The sequence below is a fragment of the Lycium ferocissimum genome, chromosome 10 (genome assembly GCF_029784015.1).
Source record: "Lycium ferocissimum isolate CSIRO_LF1 chromosome 10, AGI_CSIRO_Lferr_CH_V1, whole genome shotgun sequence".
In the NCBI taxonomy this organism is placed as follows: domain Eukaryota; kingdom Viridiplantae; phylum Streptophyta; class Magnoliopsida; order Solanales; family Solanaceae; genus Lycium; species Lycium ferocissimum.
In genome coordinates, this window is record NC_081351.1 from 3492934 (window position 1) to 3511559 (window position 18626).

At 38.6% G+C, this 18626-nt stretch overlaps 1 protein-coding gene across 6 annotated transcripts; it reads left to right on the plus strand.

The window, feature by feature from the left end:
• The first annotated feature begins 535 nt into the window (after positions 1–535).
• On the plus strand, positions 536–6788 carry LOC132035465 (pumilio homolog 12). Of its 6 annotated transcripts, none has more exons than XM_059425749.1 (7): positions 536–1132; positions 1851–3400; positions 3501–3663; positions 5194–5357; positions 5758–6016; positions 6123–6237; positions 6368–6788. In XM_059425749.1, exons 2-6 carry the CDS (start codon positions 1893–1895, stop codon positions 6228–6230), a joined length of 2202 nt encoding a protein of 733 aa, XP_059281732.1. In that variant the 5' UTR covers positions 536–1132; positions 1851–1892; the 3' UTR covers positions 6231–6237; positions 6368–6788. The 6 variants fall into 6 exon arrangements, with proteins under 6 accessions (XP_059281732.1, XP_059281728.1, XP_059281733.1 ...); XM_059425745.1 differs by having other exon boundaries at positions 1911–3400; XM_059425750.1 differs by having other exon boundaries at positions 536–975.
• The last annotated feature ends 11838 nt before the right edge of the window (positions 6789–18626 follow it).

Below are 18626 nucleotides of genomic sequence, written 5' to 3' on the forward strand. Positions count from 1 at the left end.
TAAGGAGTTGAGGTGTATAATTGGAACATAGCTTAGTTCGATTGTTTAAAATGAAATACCCTGACAAGTTTAAGAGGCCGACTATGTATTAAGCCTAAATTTTTACACAATCAGTATAATTGAACATGTTACATCAAGTTACCTATCTTTATTCTACTTATTATGACTTTTTTTTTTTTGAATTTAAAAACTTAATTTTTAAAAATTATTTCGGTAATCAAAAGAGGGGTGAGATATGCCAGTAGGTAAAGGGCCTGAAAAATCAAGGGAAAGAATCATATTCAGGCGAGTGATACTGGGGCTGTTTCTACTTATTATGACTAGTTATCTCTAATTATGTTTAGGGCACTTAATAATGTAATTTTTTTGACACCATTAATATTTAAAGATATACTAGCAATACCGATTAAATACAACATATAATTAATTAGTAGTACACTATTTAAGTACAATGAATAATTAGTATTTTAAGAGGGGTAGTCACCCTTGGCAAGAAAACCAGAAACGTACCAAACAATGTGGAAAGGCCAAAGGCATGCATGGATGACAGTAATAATAATGTGAATGTGGGCATTCCAAAATTGTGCTCTTTCTTGAAATACTTGAAAATCTTTTCTAGTAGTTGGTCTGTTTGTTTTAATTGGGTTTTCTGTTTGTGATGTAAAAATGATTCATCATAATACATAGTACTTGTCGATGAATGCCACCTCTTTTGTTGTTCTCTCTCTCTCTCTCTCTCTCTCTCTCTCTCTCTCTCTCTCTTCAGTTATAGTCTTATGAAAACTCTTCTCACGCCGCCCCTAATACTACTTCCACACACTTTCACTTCATCTGTTTTCTCACAAATCAAGAAAATCTTTATTTTTTGTTCATCTTGAAATCAAGAAAAGCTATTTTCTTGAAATTAATATTATGATGGATTAGTCCATGGACTTATTTTTAGTGTGATCAGTAATGCTGACTGTTGTTTCACTGGTATTTCTCTATTAATTTCAGAAAATCTCCTTATTTTGTTTGATCTTTGTTCTATCTTGAAATCAAGAAAAGACATTTTCTTCAAATTGACAGTATGATCAATTGCTTTATGGCTCTAATGTTAGTGTGATCAGTAATGCTGACTGTTCTTTCACTGGTATTTCTCTATTTCTTGATATTACTTGTGTTTGATCAAACTTGTATGTTTTCTTACATGGGGTTTTTCTGTTTTGGATATATTGAATATTTTGTTAGATTCTTTATTTGATTTTGATGATCTAAAGAATTGGGGTTTGATTCTTCTGACAAATTGACTTGATCTTGGATATGTACTAGGGAATCTGATGTGTTATTCTATTTTGTTTTTGTCAATTGTTTTTATGTATTTGTTTGACGTCAATATCGAGGAGAGAGGTGGGTCATACTCTGGACTGTGTCTAATGTTCTGCATGAGACATATTTTGTAAATGCTGCCTCAGTTCTGGAACTGGTGTTTTGTCACAGAGAAAATATAAGACAACTTTACATAACTTTATTCTTATTTTGTAAAAATGGTCGTATTAGTTAATGTTGTCTTCAAATATGTACAAACTCGAGTTTGTACGATGGAGAAAGAATCATGATTCTTTGTTTTTGCTTTTCTTACAATCACTTTATTTGATTCTTTAGCGTAGATGGAGAGGATGATGCAAATCAGTATAATTCTTTAGTGGAATTGGCCGTGAAATGTTTTTGGTTTTACTTTGTGATTGCTGGTTTTTTTGTGTGATTAATTTGGTCTACAATTAGGATATTTGATGTATAAATTGAGGTTTTACCCAATTTTGTGTTATCTGTACGGTGACCTACTTTCTGTTTCCTATGTTGTATAGAAGAAAGCCGTCTACAAATATAACTCATAGTGAAGAGTAATCTTGATGCTGCCTATTGTTCAGAAAATGGACAATGGGGTAAATGAGCTGGAAAATGATGAGTTTGAGAAACTTCTTGGGGAGATTCCAAATGTTACTTCTGGGAATTCATATTCTGAGGAATCTGGTGCCATCAATTGTCCAAAAGATTTTAATTTGGCATCCTCGAATGGTACTTTGGCATTGCATAGGTCAAAACCTATCGGTATCTTAGGCGAGTTAAAAGAATTTGGTAATCGAGTTGAGCAACTACCGAACAAGAGGTTTGAGTCAGAAGAAATAAACTTACCAAATGAACAAGCCATAACGTCCGCATTTGCTGAGTTGCGTGTAAAAGATGGTGCCTTGTTAGAATGTGCAGCTAATTCCACGCCGTTGCTGAACCATTTAGCTGTTGTGAATGGACAGTGCAAAAATAGCTTAGGTAAAATCCCTTCGAATTTGGATTCGCAAGTGTTGGTTGTTCCCTCTCCAAGAACACCAAATAATCTACCTAGTGCTTTTAATGGATTTAGTCCAAATATTGGTGGGCACCAAAGTGGATATGTTATGGAGAACATATCTGCGGCTGTACCATTACCTCCTGGAGTGCAAGGTGTTCACCTACTTCCACCAATTCATCGGGTAGATATTCCAGTAATTTCCAATCAACAATATTTCTTGGATGTTACATCACCTGTTCCTTACTTGCACTCACAAATTAATCGACACCATGGAGCATGTACACACATTGAAGAGGAACAACATTATTTCTTATATGTGCAGCAACTTCACACTCAGCAATTAGACAATCAGTATCCAATTCAACCCGATGGGTCAATCACAAGTAGATCAATCAACAGTAGCTTCCGGCAACCATTCACTGAGGTGCCGATTCCTCACTTCAACCAGCAAGCTTCAAGAAGTATAAACCCGTTAAATTCCCTGTTTTGCTCAATGGGTTCTGATGCGCTGCAAGGTCTGGACAAAACAGAGAAACAATACTTTCCTGAAAGAATTTTAAGAAGATCGCATGGACTGGAGCCAGTCAAGTCTGCTAAATACGGTTCTTTCGGAGGAACCAACTGTGTTTCAAAGATGAGTCGAAATAGAAGAGTTTATCCCAGCGCTTATTCGAAGGCTAGTTTCTATTCTCCAAGTGCAGAATCTCGCTTGGATTGTCTCGAATCAAGAAGCTTTTCTCCTGATGCTGTTGATTTCAAATTTCATCGGTGGTCACAATCTCAAGAATATAACTTAATGGATGATTTTGCTGGAAGAATCTACCTCATGGCGAAGGATCAAAACGGATGTCGCTTCTTGCAGAGAAAATTTGCAGAAGGAACTTCAGAAGATGTTGAAAAGATTTTTCCTGAGATTATTGTGCACATCGTGGAACTCATGATTGACCCCTTTGGCAATTACCTTGTTCAAAAGCTTCTTGAGGTGTGCAATGAGGATCAGCGAATGCAGATACTTCGTGCAATCACTAGAATAGCTGGGGATCTTGTAAGAATTTCATGTGACATGCACGGGTCTGATTTCTATCTTTATCAAAGTCCTTTTTCTTACCGGTAAACTGCTTTTGTTCATTTTCTTCAGAATTATTTGATATTTTCTTTTTCTCAACGGCAGGACCCGAGCTGTGCAAAAAGTTATTGAAACGCTTAAAACACCTGAGCAGTTTTCCATGATTGTCTCCTCACTGAAACCCGGTTTAGTGAATTTAATCAAGGACATGAATGGTAACCATGTTGCGCAGCGGTGCTTGCAATACTTAACACCTGAATATAGAGAAGTAAGTTTCATATGTATCCATTTATAGGCAATAATTTTATACAATGATATTTCCGACGATGTAGTTTAGAAATCAAAGGGCTGAGTTGTTACAATCTTGGGGAGATAACTGCAGTGCTCCTTTTAGGTAAAGAATGGACATGATCAAAATCAGCTCCTTTGCTTTCCAAGTCCTTGAAAGAAAATGCAGAAAGGGAGAAAGTTGGGATTTCTGTCCATAACTTCTGTGATTCAATCCACTGCAGATTTGTATTATGTTTGGTGTATTAATTAATGCTTCAAGAACCATACAACTTGGCTTTCTCAATCTCCCTAGTAGGGATGTTTTAAATTTAGCAAGTGAACTCTATGCGTACTTTTCTTTTCCTTCACATGGTCCATGTAGAAATACTCCTTTTGTAAACTGACTAAACCTAGTGTCTATGGCTGTGGGAAAACTGAGATTTAAGACAAAAGACAAACAAATGAGTTGCGCTAATGTCCCGCTTCTATTTAGCAAAAAGGAAGTTCCACTGTTTAACATGCGAATGCTTCTTCTCGTAATTACACATGTCATTCTCCTGCCACTGTCTCCTAGAGAAAGTCTATGAGTGAAAATGTTTTGAACACCTACCCCTATGAAACTTCGCCAGTGCCAATTGTAATGTGCAAGGCTCCTGCTCTACAAGTTATTTTCCACTCGAATGACATGCTATGTAATCTTTAACAGCAATGAAAGGTGTGCTTTGTTTCATTAGTTCAGTTGGATTGCAATCCGTTGCTTAATATACTTAAAAAGGAGAATCATAGAGTCAATATCTGTTATTAGTGTAACTTGATGATAGGATGATCATTCAGCTTTCTATTCTTGGTTGTTACAGTGGCTAGATACTCGTCTCCAGTTTTGCATGAGTTTGGTTTTTTCATGGATAGCTTTGAAGAGATCATCAGGATTCAGGAGATTGATTAATATCTGTATTGTCCTTTTTATTTGTTGTGTTGATGCCAATTCATCAGTGACTGGTAATTCTAAACTTCAAGGAAATTGGTCCATTGTGTGGGGGCAGATTGTTTTATGATATTTGATTATGCCAACCTTAAGATGTTTCTACCATGTCCTTTTAGGGATATCCTGTAACTGTAATGTTGGTTATGCAAAACCATTCATATGCTTCTGTATAGGGAAATGAAACTAATGAAGTATTATATTCTTAGTGTTATTTATATTTATTTCCGAACTCCATATTCAAACTGATGAAACTTAAGGTAGCAGAAAAGAGGATTTCTTATTTTAACGAAATTAATCGCATTCTTTCTATTACCGAGGTCTCTGTCTAACCTTGTAGGGTATATTGTTCCATCCTGTTAAAGTGATTTCTTTATAAGCTTTCTTATGTTTCTATTGTTTGTCACTTAATTTTGGCTAGAAAATGCTGGGGAGGTTCATTTAGTTTACACATACCTAGCCATTTGAGGTTTCCTCCATTGCTTAGTGTTGCATGCCATAAAAGTTGATTCAACTTCTTATGACGCAAATTTCTTTCTTTTGCAGTTCCTGTTTGAAGCTGCTATTACCAATTGTGTCGAACTCGCAACAGATCGTCATGGTTGTTGTGTGCTTCAGAAATGTCTTAGTCAATCTGATGGTGGACAAAGACATCGACTAATCTATGAAATCACTTCTAATGCATTGGTCCTTTCCCAAGATCCATTCGGGTATGTCAATTCTTTTTAAATTTTCTCAGGTAAACTTTTTGATATTACTTTTAGGACTTTCTTCAGTTCTTTTAGAACATTAGGAGAAAGAGTGGGTCATATACCTAACCATATACTTGCAGCATGAGTCTGTAACATCTGGTTGGAGACTAAAATTTCTCCTAGGTGCTCACATATCCAGACACCATGTTTAGTCTGTTATTTGTCTCATAAATGCAACAGTATAAATACTTTTTATGAAACTTATTGATGAGAAATTTGAAAGCTCAAAAGATCTTATGTAGAAATTTGAAATGTGGCTCATGCTAGTCAAGTTCAAGTGTCAGATTTCATTCCGTCTTTCGAATACAGAACTATGGATTTCTCTTTAGTAAGTCTCTCATTATTTTCTGTTTTGCAGGAATTATGTTGTGCAATATATTTTTGACATTCGTCTTGCCTGGGCAACAGCAAATATTTTTGACCAGTTGCGGGGTAAATTCAGTGACCTTTCTATGCAAAAATACAGCAGCAATGTGGTTGAGAAATGCCTAAAACATGTGGACGAAGACCGTTCTTCATATATCATTGAGGAGCTCTTAAGTGATCCTCGACTAGACCAGATCATGCAAGACCCATATGGCAATTATGTTATCCAAGCTGCTCTAAATATCTCAAAGGTTTGTTAGTTTACCACTGTTCTAATGTCTTTGTAATCTTTTAATTGGACGTGTCATTGCCTCTCGCACTTGAAATATTTGATCTTGACAATTTCTTGACATGTAGGGGGCTCTGCATAATGCCCTAGTGGAGGTCGTGAGAGCCCATGTTCCTGTTCTACGCACCAGTCCTTATGGGAAAAAGGTCCTCTCATGCAATAGTCTTAAAAAATAAGTTGTAGGTATGATGAGATTATCCAAATCTTGCATCAGCATTTAAGTTGTTTAAACTGCAAAAAAGTGTTTTCTTCCTGGACTTTGTAGGGATTGTTTTGCCAAATTTCCATCCAACCTAATATTTTGTTTTTCCAGATGGATCGTGTACTTTATGTGGAGTAATAAGTAGGCGAAGAGATGCCTTAAATTTGTCTTCATAGGCAGCCAGTATCCACAAGTTTTGAGGCTCGAAAGGAGGTGGTATATTTGTCGCTCATCTTAATAGATGAATAGACAATTTTGAGTACATGTTACCCTCTTCTTGAAATTTTCACCTATTTCAAAGGTTCTAAAGCACATTTTTCTCTAACGGAACTAAATAACTTTGTATATTTCTGGTAATGCCTTTCCTTCCACTCCACCTTCCCTGTGTTATTGTGAAAGGTATGGGGAAGAGGAACATGTTTCTGTAGAAATAATCAATTTTGAAGGTGTATAATTATGCCTGGATGGTTGCAGGAAGAATTCTTTTGTAGTCACCAATTACATTCATTCATTTGTTTATAGTATTGTTTTCCATGCCTTACTTCAAAAGACTGCTTTGGTTCTATTTTTATGAAAGAGTAGTGTTCTTTTTATCTATGAAGGGGAGATTTGGAGTAATGGTAAAGTTGCCTCCGTGTGACCTATAGGTCATCTGTCCGAGCCATGGAAGTGGCCACTATAGGGTCACCTATTCGAGTCGTGGAAGCAGCCACTAATGCTTGCATTAGGGTAGGCTGTCTACATCACACCCCTCGAGTTCGGTCGTTCCCCCGACCCTGCTAACTCAGGTGCTTTGTGCACCGGGCTGCCTTGCCCTTTTTAGTAGCCTTCTTTTTAGGGATCCTTTTTCTGCAAACTTCCATCTCCAACCTAACAATAGGAGTGGGATGCAGAAATGAATCAAATGATAAGGGTAAAAGCATGAATCAAGATGATTAGATCAAATAGAAGGCATAAGGTGCTCGTTGAGTTCATATGCAAATGAAGCTTTTGGTATAGGTTTAGAGGTTTAGCTCCTCCTTTTTCCACACACTTTATGTTCATATTATTCTTGTTTATCTTAAATAATATTTCCATCAGTGTAGGAGTTGAGTTCCCTACTGGTATATTAAAATCTAGTAGAAAAATACATCGAGGGTATTACAAGCCTGACCTTCTCATATAATACGAAGTGGGTGAAATAGGACACCCCTTTAAAAAGATGAGGGAGCCACTGCCCTCAACTAAAACACATAGAATGATGCGAAACCAAACTGAAAAACCGAATGCATTTCCCTATATGTGAAGGCTCCAAGGTAGGTATCGAACCTACCCTTCCGGAGTGAAGGATTGTCATCCTATAACCAAGCCTTTTTAATTTTGTTTAGATCTCGGATGACCACTGCCCCTCAACAAGTAAAACTCATAGCTTTAATGATGCGAAGTTCGTTCGGCCCAGGGATAAATTACGTGGGTGAAAATCAAATATCCGAAATGCAAGTTCCCTATATTACGTGGCCGAGGCTCCATCAAATATCGGTATCCTTATCGGTATGGAAAACCTATAGCTTTAAACTAAAGAAGGTTCGTTCGAAGGATTGTCATCAAATATCACGGCTATATCCTTACCAGGAGGTTCTTTTTGAATTTTGTTTAACTTATGCTATGGGTGCTATGGGTAAGATCAAAGAAACTCATGATTCTTTGAGAAACAACCTCTCTCCTTTCCTGTGGATCCACCTCTCAGTTTAATGCCTTAACGCCTTAACGACCTTTTAAATGCCTCTCACTATGTGTGTCATCAACAGTAGGATGTAGCATAAGTGAGACTCATTTTAATTAATCGGATCACCACATACATTTGCATAATCTTCAAGGCATTGCATCATTATTTCAAGGCCAAACCCATCGGGATAAACACTTTAACCGACCTTTGTTCCATTTAGACACCTCGTAATGTTTCATTTAGACACTTTTTTTTAATGTCCAAAATCAAATATCCACTCGCAACTTATCCTAATTAAAATAGGACACGTGGCAATTGGATGTAAAATAATAATTTAAAAATCAATTACAAGATAAAGAAAAGGAAAAAATTATTTTTCACCAAAATAAATAAATAAATTACCTACTTTTCTAAACCCTCCCCACCCCTCCTTCCCCCTTTCTACACTTATGCTATGGGCTCCATTTTTATTTTTTTGTTTTCATTAGATTTTGATCCATTTTGAAAGCATATAATCAAAATTTGGCACTAATCTATAGCCCCAATTCATTATTTTTTTTGTTTTTGCCCTCAATTCGGAAATTTGATTTTCCAATTTGAAGCTTTAAGTTACGTTAATGGCGAGTTCAACCTCTCTCCTTTCGGATTCGAACTCCTCACGACGTTCGGTCCACCTCTCGAGCCCGTTTGAGGCAACCCGAAAATTCAAATTGAAGCTTTGAGCTTCAATTAATGCCTTAACGCCTTCAACGGAGATTTTTCGGGAAAAAAATGCCTCTCACTAGAAGCTGTGTGTATTGTTCTTATTAAGAACTTGTTCATGTAGGAGAATCAAAGTATTTTTGCATAAGATGAGACTTATTTTGTTAATTTGTAATCGAAGGATTTGTTAATTTGTTATCACCACATTATCATTGATGCAAAGAGAAGGAAGAAGAATCTCGTAAAATTCAAGCCTGTTTTGTGTAAGTTTTTTCATCATTATTTCAAAGAAGTATTGTCCCACTCTCCAGAGCAAAAAAGAATGGTGTCATCTACTTCGACTTGTTATCGACTTGAGTTTATATTATTAAGGTTCGCTCGACACAGGGGTTAGTGGGTGCCAGAGAAGTCCTTGTTCTTGTAATCGGGACTAGTTTCTCTCTACCCAATTTCCTTTCATACTTAAACATACCCTCCAAGCGTTGTGACTGACGTGACACAGTGGCCATCATGCCTGGCCTTGGTCACGGGTTAGGTGGCACAATGCTGCCTCCTCGCGCTCGTTTTGCCCCTCAGTTCCTAGCTCTAGCTGCCGGCATGTCATGTTCAGAACTAAATGCACTTCCCATGGTACTCAGCCGACAGTCTTTCTTCCGTGTTATATTTTTCGATGTTTCTTTCAACGCTTGCTTTGTGAATCGTTTTCTGTTTGAATATCTCGTGAGCTTAAGTTAATGTTCAAAATTCATGGGGCTTAATTAATAAAAAAATTATTGATTCATTCTTCCGATTTTAAAGCATTTACCTGGTTTAAAGTGATGTTTTTTCCACCATGGCAATTCCCATTTTGCCCATGCCTATTAAGAGAGAATCAAAACAGAAAATTAAGATAGGCTTTAAGTTGATCCATTTCTTGACTTGTGCAACAATACTCAACCTATGTGGTCTTGTCTTGAATTGTCTTATGTTTTCTTGATGGCCTAGGTGTTGAATTATCTAGCTAGGCGATAATAGTCAACTTTCTAAAGGCTTAATCTCTTTGACGAGGCTCATGTGCAAATTTAGTCAAATTCTCATAATAACAATAGGAAATATGTATATAGATTAGAATCCACACAAAGGTTGATGTTATATCCTCTCAATTCTCTTACTGAAAGATATCTACCTCATTTGATATTTTTAATCCGATTTTCTATCCTACAATATTATCTTAAAACACTAGTGGAAGTAGTGAAACTAAGACAGTTTCACTTCTACACTATAGGAATGCTAAATGGGTGAGTTGAGATAAATTTGAATTGGTCCATGTAGGTTGAATAATACATGTGTGTATACGGTAAAAACCGAAGCAAATTTTTGCTGTTTCTAGAAAGGCAGTCGGAATAAAAACGAGATAGCTAAAACCTCGGGGTACAGTCGGAGGAGTCGGAGTCCGTGATATCGGTGATATGCTCAATTGGACATCGAAAACCGAAGGAATGTTAATAGGCGGAGAGACTCCGAGCCCAAGGGAAAGACACTCGACACAAGTTCGAAGGATCCGTTACGAGCCAAGTCACGCACCACCAACCGCGCCATAATTTGCGCTGACATCCGTACGAAATCTCTGATATCCGTACGGAGCGTCGTTTTTGTGAATTTTAGGGTTTTCTTAAAGGGCCTTTTTAGGGTTGTACAAAGGCCCATTTATTGTTTGCTATAAATAGGGGTGAACCTCCTTCATTTTAGGGCTAGTTTTCATAAACCTCCTTCATTTTAGGGCTAGTTTTCATACACACTCATACTTGTAAACTGAAAATTATATATTGAAGCTTCCTATTAGTTTGGCTCGGGACAGAGGCGGTTCTTTCCAAACCGGGCCAAATTCACAGAGACGAACATCTTGATTTCTCAAGCTACTTTCTTTCTCATTCACTAATATCTTGCTTATTATCACGTATTGCTTTACATAAATCACTAATCAAAGAACATATCCTTTAAACCACGTATAAATTTAATTGTTACCAATTTAAAGGAAAACAGTTTGGCACCCACCGTGGGGCTGAGGATAATAGTGGTGATTGATTTACAACTCTATTTTTCACTTATTTTTTGAAAGCTTGTGACTTCAGATAATTTTGAGATGGCAAACAGCAATCAATCGGTGCACGTGAACAACAACGAACTAATGAGTCACCACGACGAAAACAACAATAGCGGGGTGCCAAACCACAACGCTCCACCTGCTGATCCCGTCGATCCAAATGCTGTCAACTCGACCGATGCTATCAACCAGAACACTGGCGGCATTCAGGCCACAGATCCTCTTAATAGCGATAACTCAGCAATTTTACCTCGGGCGCCAGCTCGAAAGACACCAGGCGACGCCGTAGAGGAAATTAACTTACGTTTGATATATGATATGTTGCAAGAACAACAGGTGGCTATAACTCAGATCCAAAAGAAAGGCAGCAGAACAGATACGGCAGGGCCAAGTCGAGCTATTGAGAAAAACCGAGAAGAAGATCTGGTTGCTGATACTGGTAACAAATCGGGGTCCGGTGCATCTGCTGAGGTCCTGAAAATGCTCGAAGCGTTGGCTAAACGGATTGAATCTAATGAGAAAAAGGTAGAAACGTACAACTCTCGAGTGGACCAATCTTGAAGGGTCGGACTCGAAAAAATATATTCAAAGGCCTTTTTCTCCGAGCGCGGCCTTGAAGTTGATCCCGAAGAGGTTCAAAATGCCCGATATTCCAAAGTATGATGGAACGACGGACCCACAGGAGCATGTGACTTCGTATATTTGTGCCATAAATGTCAATGATGTTGAAGAAGATGAAATCGAATCAGTGCTACTAAAAAGGTTCGGTGAAACACTGTCTAAAGGGGCACTAACTTGGTACGACCATCCGCCCGAGCATTCCATCACTTTTTTTGAGATGCCCGCGGATGCGTTCATTAAAGCCCACACCGGAGCGAAAAAAGTGCAGGCAAGGAAACAAACATCTTCAGAATCGCCCAAAGAGACAACGAATTACTCTGAGAATTTGTGAGTAGGTTCCAAAAGGAACAAATGGAATTGCTTCCGGTCCCGGAAGAATGGGCTGCCCAAGCCTTTAGCAAGGGTCTCAACCCCCGAAGCTCCACTGCCTCATTTAAGTTGAAAGAAAATCTATTGGAGTATGAGGCAGTGACTTGGGCCGATGTCTATAACAGGTATGAATCCAAAATTCGGGTAAAGGATGATCAACTTGAGCTTCCCCGGATCCGTTACGATAGCAAGAATTAATTCGAAAAGGTCGAAGGATGTTCGCAGTAGAGACAAGGCCGTTGAAGGAGAGATACCGACCTTATGTTCAACTAGAGAAATCCAGCTTAGGTCGGATAGAGGGAAAAACGGTCCCAGTCCTCATTCGAGAAGGAGCGATAGGCGAATTGATCGTGGTCCGAGCAGTCGAGGTTTGCAGTTTAGAGGTGATGCCAGCGGGTCGGCTAACAATGGGGACAACCCGAGGTTATCCGAGTACAACTTCAATATTGACGTCACAGATCTTATCTTGGCCATTGGCCATATTAAGGATGCAAGATGACCGAGGCTACCAGATCGACCCTCCACTCGAAAAGAGATCCAAGTGTGATGTGTGATATCACGGTACTCATGGTCATAGGACAGAGGATTGTCGTCAACTGAGAGAGGAGGTGGCTTGATTATTGAAAAATGGTCACCTTCGTGAGTTCTTAAGTGACCAAGCCAAAGAAAATTACGAAGGCAGGGAAAGTCACAAACAGGTTAAGCCCATGAAGCCTTAGCACGTGATCAATATGATAATCGGTGGAATAGAAATGCCACGAGGTCTGATGATGACAAGAACGAAGGTCTTAGTTGTTCGTGAGAAAAGAACCAGGGATTATGTACCCGAAGGATCTGTTTCCTTCAACGATCAGGATGTAGAGGGCATCATTCAGCCCCACAATGATGCTTTGATAATTTCTATCCTTATTTTTAAATCTCAAGTTAAACGTATTTTGATTGATCCTAGTAGTTCGTCCAATATTATCCGATGGAGAGTGGTGGAACAACTTGGGCTGTTAGACCAAATTGTGCCAGCAACTCGGGTCCTCAGCGGATTCAACACGGCAAGCGAAACTACTAAGGGAGAAATCTCTTTGCCAGTAAACATCGCCGGGACTATTCAACAAACGGTGTTCTATGTTATCGAAGGTGAGATGAAATACAACGCATTGCTCGGCAGACCATGGATTTATAGCATGAGGGTGGTACCCTCGACATTACATCAAATGTTGAGTTTTTCAGCCTCGGAAAGGATAAAAACGGGCCGTGGAGAGCAACCGCGCGGTGCTTTAGGATGCTCGCGAAAAAGCACCTCCCACTCAAAGGGAACCATCCCTAAAGGCTGTTGAACCTACCAAAGGCAAAGATACCAAATAGCAATTATAGGATGGTGGCCTGGTCAGCACAAGAGTAGAAAAGGAACAGACGATCCTGAACTTCGAAAAAGACGATTTCGGTATACCCAGGTCGTTCGTGCTGCCTGATGATTCGGACGCAACCAAGTCAACCATAGAAGAACTGGAACAAATTATCTTATTCGTGCATCTGCCGGACAGAAAGGTATACCTAGGCACGGGATTAACCAAGAGCTCAGGCGTAAATTAATTAAATTTCTTCAAGCTAACACCGATTGTTTTTGTTGGTCCCATTTAGACATGACAGGTGTCCCATTGAAGGTAACGACACACAGGTTAAGCCTCGATCAAAAATTTTCCCCGGTGAAACAGAAAAGGAGACCGATGAGCGAAATCAAGCATGCCTTCATCAAAGAAGAGGTAACAAAGCTTTTAAAAACAGGTTCCACCCGGGAGGTCAAATACCCGGATTGGTTAGCTAATGTCGTGGTCGTGCCAAAGAAAGGTAATAAATTCAGAATGTGCGTCGATTATAAGGATTTGAACAAAGCATGCCCGAAGGATTCATTCCCTATGCCTCACATTGATTGAATGATCGATGCAACGGCCGGACATGAGATGTTAAGTTTTCTTGATGCCTACTCCGGGTACAACCAGATTCGGATGGACCCGAAGGATCAAGAGAAAACTTCTTTTGTAACCAGATATGGGACTTATTGCTATAATATAATGCCATTTGGATTAGAAAACACCGATGCAATTTACCAACGCCTAGTTAACCAAATGTTCGAAGAACAGATAGGTAAACAATGGAGGTTTATATTGATGATATACTAGTTAAGTTCCTGGAAACAGAGGACCATTTGAAGCATTTGCAGGGAACCTTCGACATACTTCGCAAATACAACATGAAGATGAACCCGGAGAAGTGTGCCTTTGGAGTTAGATCGGGTAAGTTCTTGGGTTTCATGGTGTCAAACCGAGGAATTGAAATCAACCCGGACAAAATTAAGGCCATTGAAGACATCAAAGTTGTTAATAATGTGAAAGCGGTGCAAAGGTTAACCGGAAGGATCGCAACTCTAAGTAGATTCATCTCCCAGTCTTCGAATAAAAATCACTAATTTTTTCACTGCTGAGGAAGAAGAATGACTTCGTATGGACACCGGAATGTCAAAGAGCTTTAGAAGACTTAAAGCGATACTTGTCAAGTCCACCTTTGCTACACACACCGAAGGAAGATGAGCGAACATTCTTATATTTGGTAGTATCCGAAGTCGTGGTAAGTGGCGTTTTGGTCCGAGAAGAAGAAGGTACGCAATTCACTATCTATTATGTGAGTAGAACATTAGGGGATACAGAGACATGCTATCCTCATTAGAAAAATTGGCTCTAGCTTTGATAAGTGCTTCTAGAAAACTGAAACCTTATTTCCAATGTCATCATATATGTGTGGTAACCACGTACCCATTAAAAAATATCATGTATAAACCGAAACTGTCAAATAGATTGGCAAAATGGGCCGTAGAAATAAGTGGTTATGATATCGAATATAAACCCAGGACGGCTATTAAATCCCAAATTTTAGCTGACTTCGTAGCAGATTTTACACCCGCAATGGTTCCCGAGGTGGAAAAAGAGTTTTTATTAACCTCGGGATAAACCTCGGGGATCTGTACCTTCCACACGGACGGAGCATCGAACGTGAAAGGGTCCGGACTGGGAATAGTTCTTAAGGCCCCGGCAGGCGATATTATTCGATAATCAATCAGGACATTAAAATTGACTAACAATGAAGTCGAGTATGAGGCTATGATTGCAGGTTAAGAATTGGCTCGAAGCTTAGGGGCTGAAGTTATCAAACCAAAGTGGGACTCTCTTCATGTTGTGAATCAAGTCAATGGTGTTTTCAAAGTCAAAGATGAACGAATGCAGAGATACTTGGAAAAAATCCAAGTAGTTTTACACCAATTCAAAGAATGGACTATGCAGCATGTACCGAAGGAACAGAACAATGAGGCAGATGCATTGGCCAACTTACGTTCATCAGTCGGAGTGGAGGAATTCAACTCTGGCACGGTCGTTCAGTTGATGAATTCGACAGTGGAAAATGGTCACGCCGAGATAAATGCAATGAGCTTGACATGGGACTGGCGCAATAAGTACATAAACTATCTGCGAGATGGGAAAATCCTAGCGGACTCTAAGGAGTCAAGGTCTCTTCGAACCAAAGCAACGATATTCTGCTTGGTCGATGGCCAGTTGTATCGCCGATCTTTTTACAGGCCTTTGGCTAAATGCTTGGGGCCTGGAGAAACGGATTATGTGATGTGAGAAGTCCACGAAGGGACTTGCGGCAACCTTTCAGGAGCCAAAGCTTTGGTTCGAAAGATAATTGGAGCAGGATACTACTGGAACCAGATGGAGGAGGACGTAAAGAATTTTGTCGGAAAATGCGACGGGTGCCTTTTGGCACGCACCGATGATCCACCTCCGAGGGAATTGCTGCATCCGGTTCTACCTCTATGGCTATTCATGAAATGGGGAATGGACATTGTCAGGCCTTTGCCCTAGACTCCCGGTAAGGTTCGGTTCATTTTGTTTATGACTGACTATTTTTCTAAATGGGTTAAAGCACAGGCCTTCAAGAAAGTCAGGGAGAAGGAAGTCATCAACTTCGTTTGGGACCACATCATTTGTCGGTTCGGCATTCCTTCCGAGATAACTTGCGATAATGGTCGACAGTTCATTGGTAGTAAGGTCAATGACTTCCTCGAAGGATTAAAAATCAAAAAGATTCTGTCGACTCCGTATCACCCAAGCGCAAACGGACAAGCGGAGTCAACAAATAAAACCATGATTCAAAATTTAAGGAAGCGACTGGAGGAGTCGAAGCAAAAGTGGAAGGAAGTTTACTGGGAGGTACTGAAGGCATACGCGAAATGACATCGAAGTCAAGTCTTTGGAGAAACACCGTTTTCTCTAGTTTATGGTGCGAAGCCTTAATCCCATAGTAAATCGGAAGGCCAGCCTAAGATTGGATACGCGACAAACGAGTCACGTGAAAGAGGCTATGGTAAGTAAAACTTGACTTGACGGATGAACTTCGCGAGAATACGTTGGTCCGTTTAGCAGCTCAAAAACAACGAATGGGAAGATATTACAATCGAAGAACGAACCTTCGAAATTTCCAAGTTGGGGACTTAGTGCTACGAAAATTACCCTACACATTAAGAATCCCAATGATGGGAAATTGGGCTCAAATTGGGAAGGACCATATAAGATAACCGGAATAACCGGCAAAGGGTCGTATCAACTGGAAACTATAGACGGCTAGCAGCTGCACAACAACTGGAATGTGGCACACTTGAAAAAATATCATTGCTAAGGTACGAAACTCTAACCCTTTGTGAATTTAAGAAGTTGTCACCCTTTTCCCTTACGGGTTCAAATCGGAAAAAAAATTCAAAGAAAGTAGAATTAGGTCTGAAAACACATGTTGCACTCTTTTTTTCTTAGCTCGGTTTTATCCAGAAGTGGATTTTCCGGCAAGGTTTTTAATGAGGAAACATCGTACAACGTGTATTTTTCTCATTAAAAACCAGGGCTGAGAATTGGGGACTCCCCGATGCCATTTTTTATAGTGTTTCTCTGCTCATGCTTCGCATACAAACACTAAGGACTATCATACCCTCGTCAAGATGGAAACACCGAGAAAGATTTAAGAAGTCGAGACATTTTTATTTTTTGTACTTACCGAACTTTCTGCATTAGGGTTTGATGTAAGGGTCAAAGATCGAATGAATCATGCCCGGATAGTTTTGCTACGACAAAAAGCAGAATGAGTCGAGTGTCGGATATAACATTCTTAGCTTTCTGTATGAACAAATATTTGAAATAAGAAGAGTATTTTGGAAAAAATATGTATCGGTTACACTCTTATGGAATGCCCGAATAGCTGATCTTTAAGGCCCATGGGCTACCCTCAACTGGGGACTGCCATCACAAAACAGACGAAGGCACCAAGTTAATAATAAACCGGGCCAAATTTGCAAAGACTTCAAACATTCGAAAAAGGGTTGAGTAATTAAGACCTCGACCCATATGCCCGAAGTGATCAAAGACGTCCGAATTCACAAGTATAAAAAAGCTCCCACATACGAGCCCTCATTAAAGATATCGGATGAAAAAGAACCGGTATAAATAGAGTCTAAAACTTCTAAGTTACGTTGGCTCGATTTTTCATTAAAAACGAAGTTATTAATTACTCGTCTGATAAGATGAAAATCGTTAAGGACTAAAGGTCAAGTATAATTCATTTTCGAACAAAATAATGTCAAGACTATTATATGATTGAAGGATCTGTTCTTAAGTCTCTTATGGCTAAGTATTGAAAATGATAGAAGGAGCGTAGACAAAAGAAAGCCAAAAACAAATTTTATAGCATAAAAGGTGTTGACGCCTAATTTTCACGTCATAAAACACGTATTTTAATTTTCAAATTTCCCGATTCCAAGACGGAGTAAGGATGCCCTTAAAAAATTAAAAATTTAAAAATCCCGAGAAAATCGCAAAAATTGACGTTTAATTATTATTTTCATAAATATTAACAATTACAAGAAATTACGAGTTATTTACTTTCACAAACATGATTTGAAAAGAAGATACATATCCCGCTCTGTCTAACTCAGAAAAATTGTTAATTAAAAATGACGTATGAATTACAGCTCATTTTGACCGCATTTTTTCACATTTTTTAAATATTGCTCGGAAGTATATCAATATTGGGCTTGTTTTGAAGCTCGTATTTTAAAACGCGTATTATAATTTTTATTTCATCAAAATATTATTTTACTAGGGGCGTATTAGACTAATTAACCTAAAACTATATAAAAACTATGCTATATTTTTATAAAAAATAAGAAGGGGATTTTATCCATTTGTACCTTTGTTGGTACTATTTGGATAAGGTCTTTTTTGGGGGGAAAGTACGGCTAAGTGGCCTATTTTTGTCTATAGAATTCTAAATGCTTAGTTGGATGATTTTGAAAATTTGAATAAGGATTTTGGGGGGAAAATTACGACTAAGTGGCTTTATTTTTGTATTCTAAATTCTAAATCTTAGTTAGATGATTTTGGAAATATGAATAAGGATTTTGGGGGGAAAAATACGGCGAAATGGCCTATTTTTGTCCATAAATTCTAATTCTTAGTTGGATGATTTTGAAAATTTGAATAAGGATTTTGGGGGAAAAAACTATGGCCACGTGGCCTATTTTTGTCCATGGAATTCTAAATTGACTTGCCTACAAATAGAAGGGATGGACATTAAGAAAAGGGGATTTTTTTTTTTTGGGGAGATTACTTTTTTTTTTTTTGGTGTGGGGGGGAATGTTTTTTAGAGGAAAAAAAAAAAGAGGAATCTTCTTTTTCTATTTTTGGGAAAAAGAGAGAGAAAAAAAAAGTTCAAATCTGGTATCCTAAAAGCTAAAGTTTGATTTATATATTCAAAGCTTAGCAACAAAAGATATACATATAGAAAAAGAGGGGGAA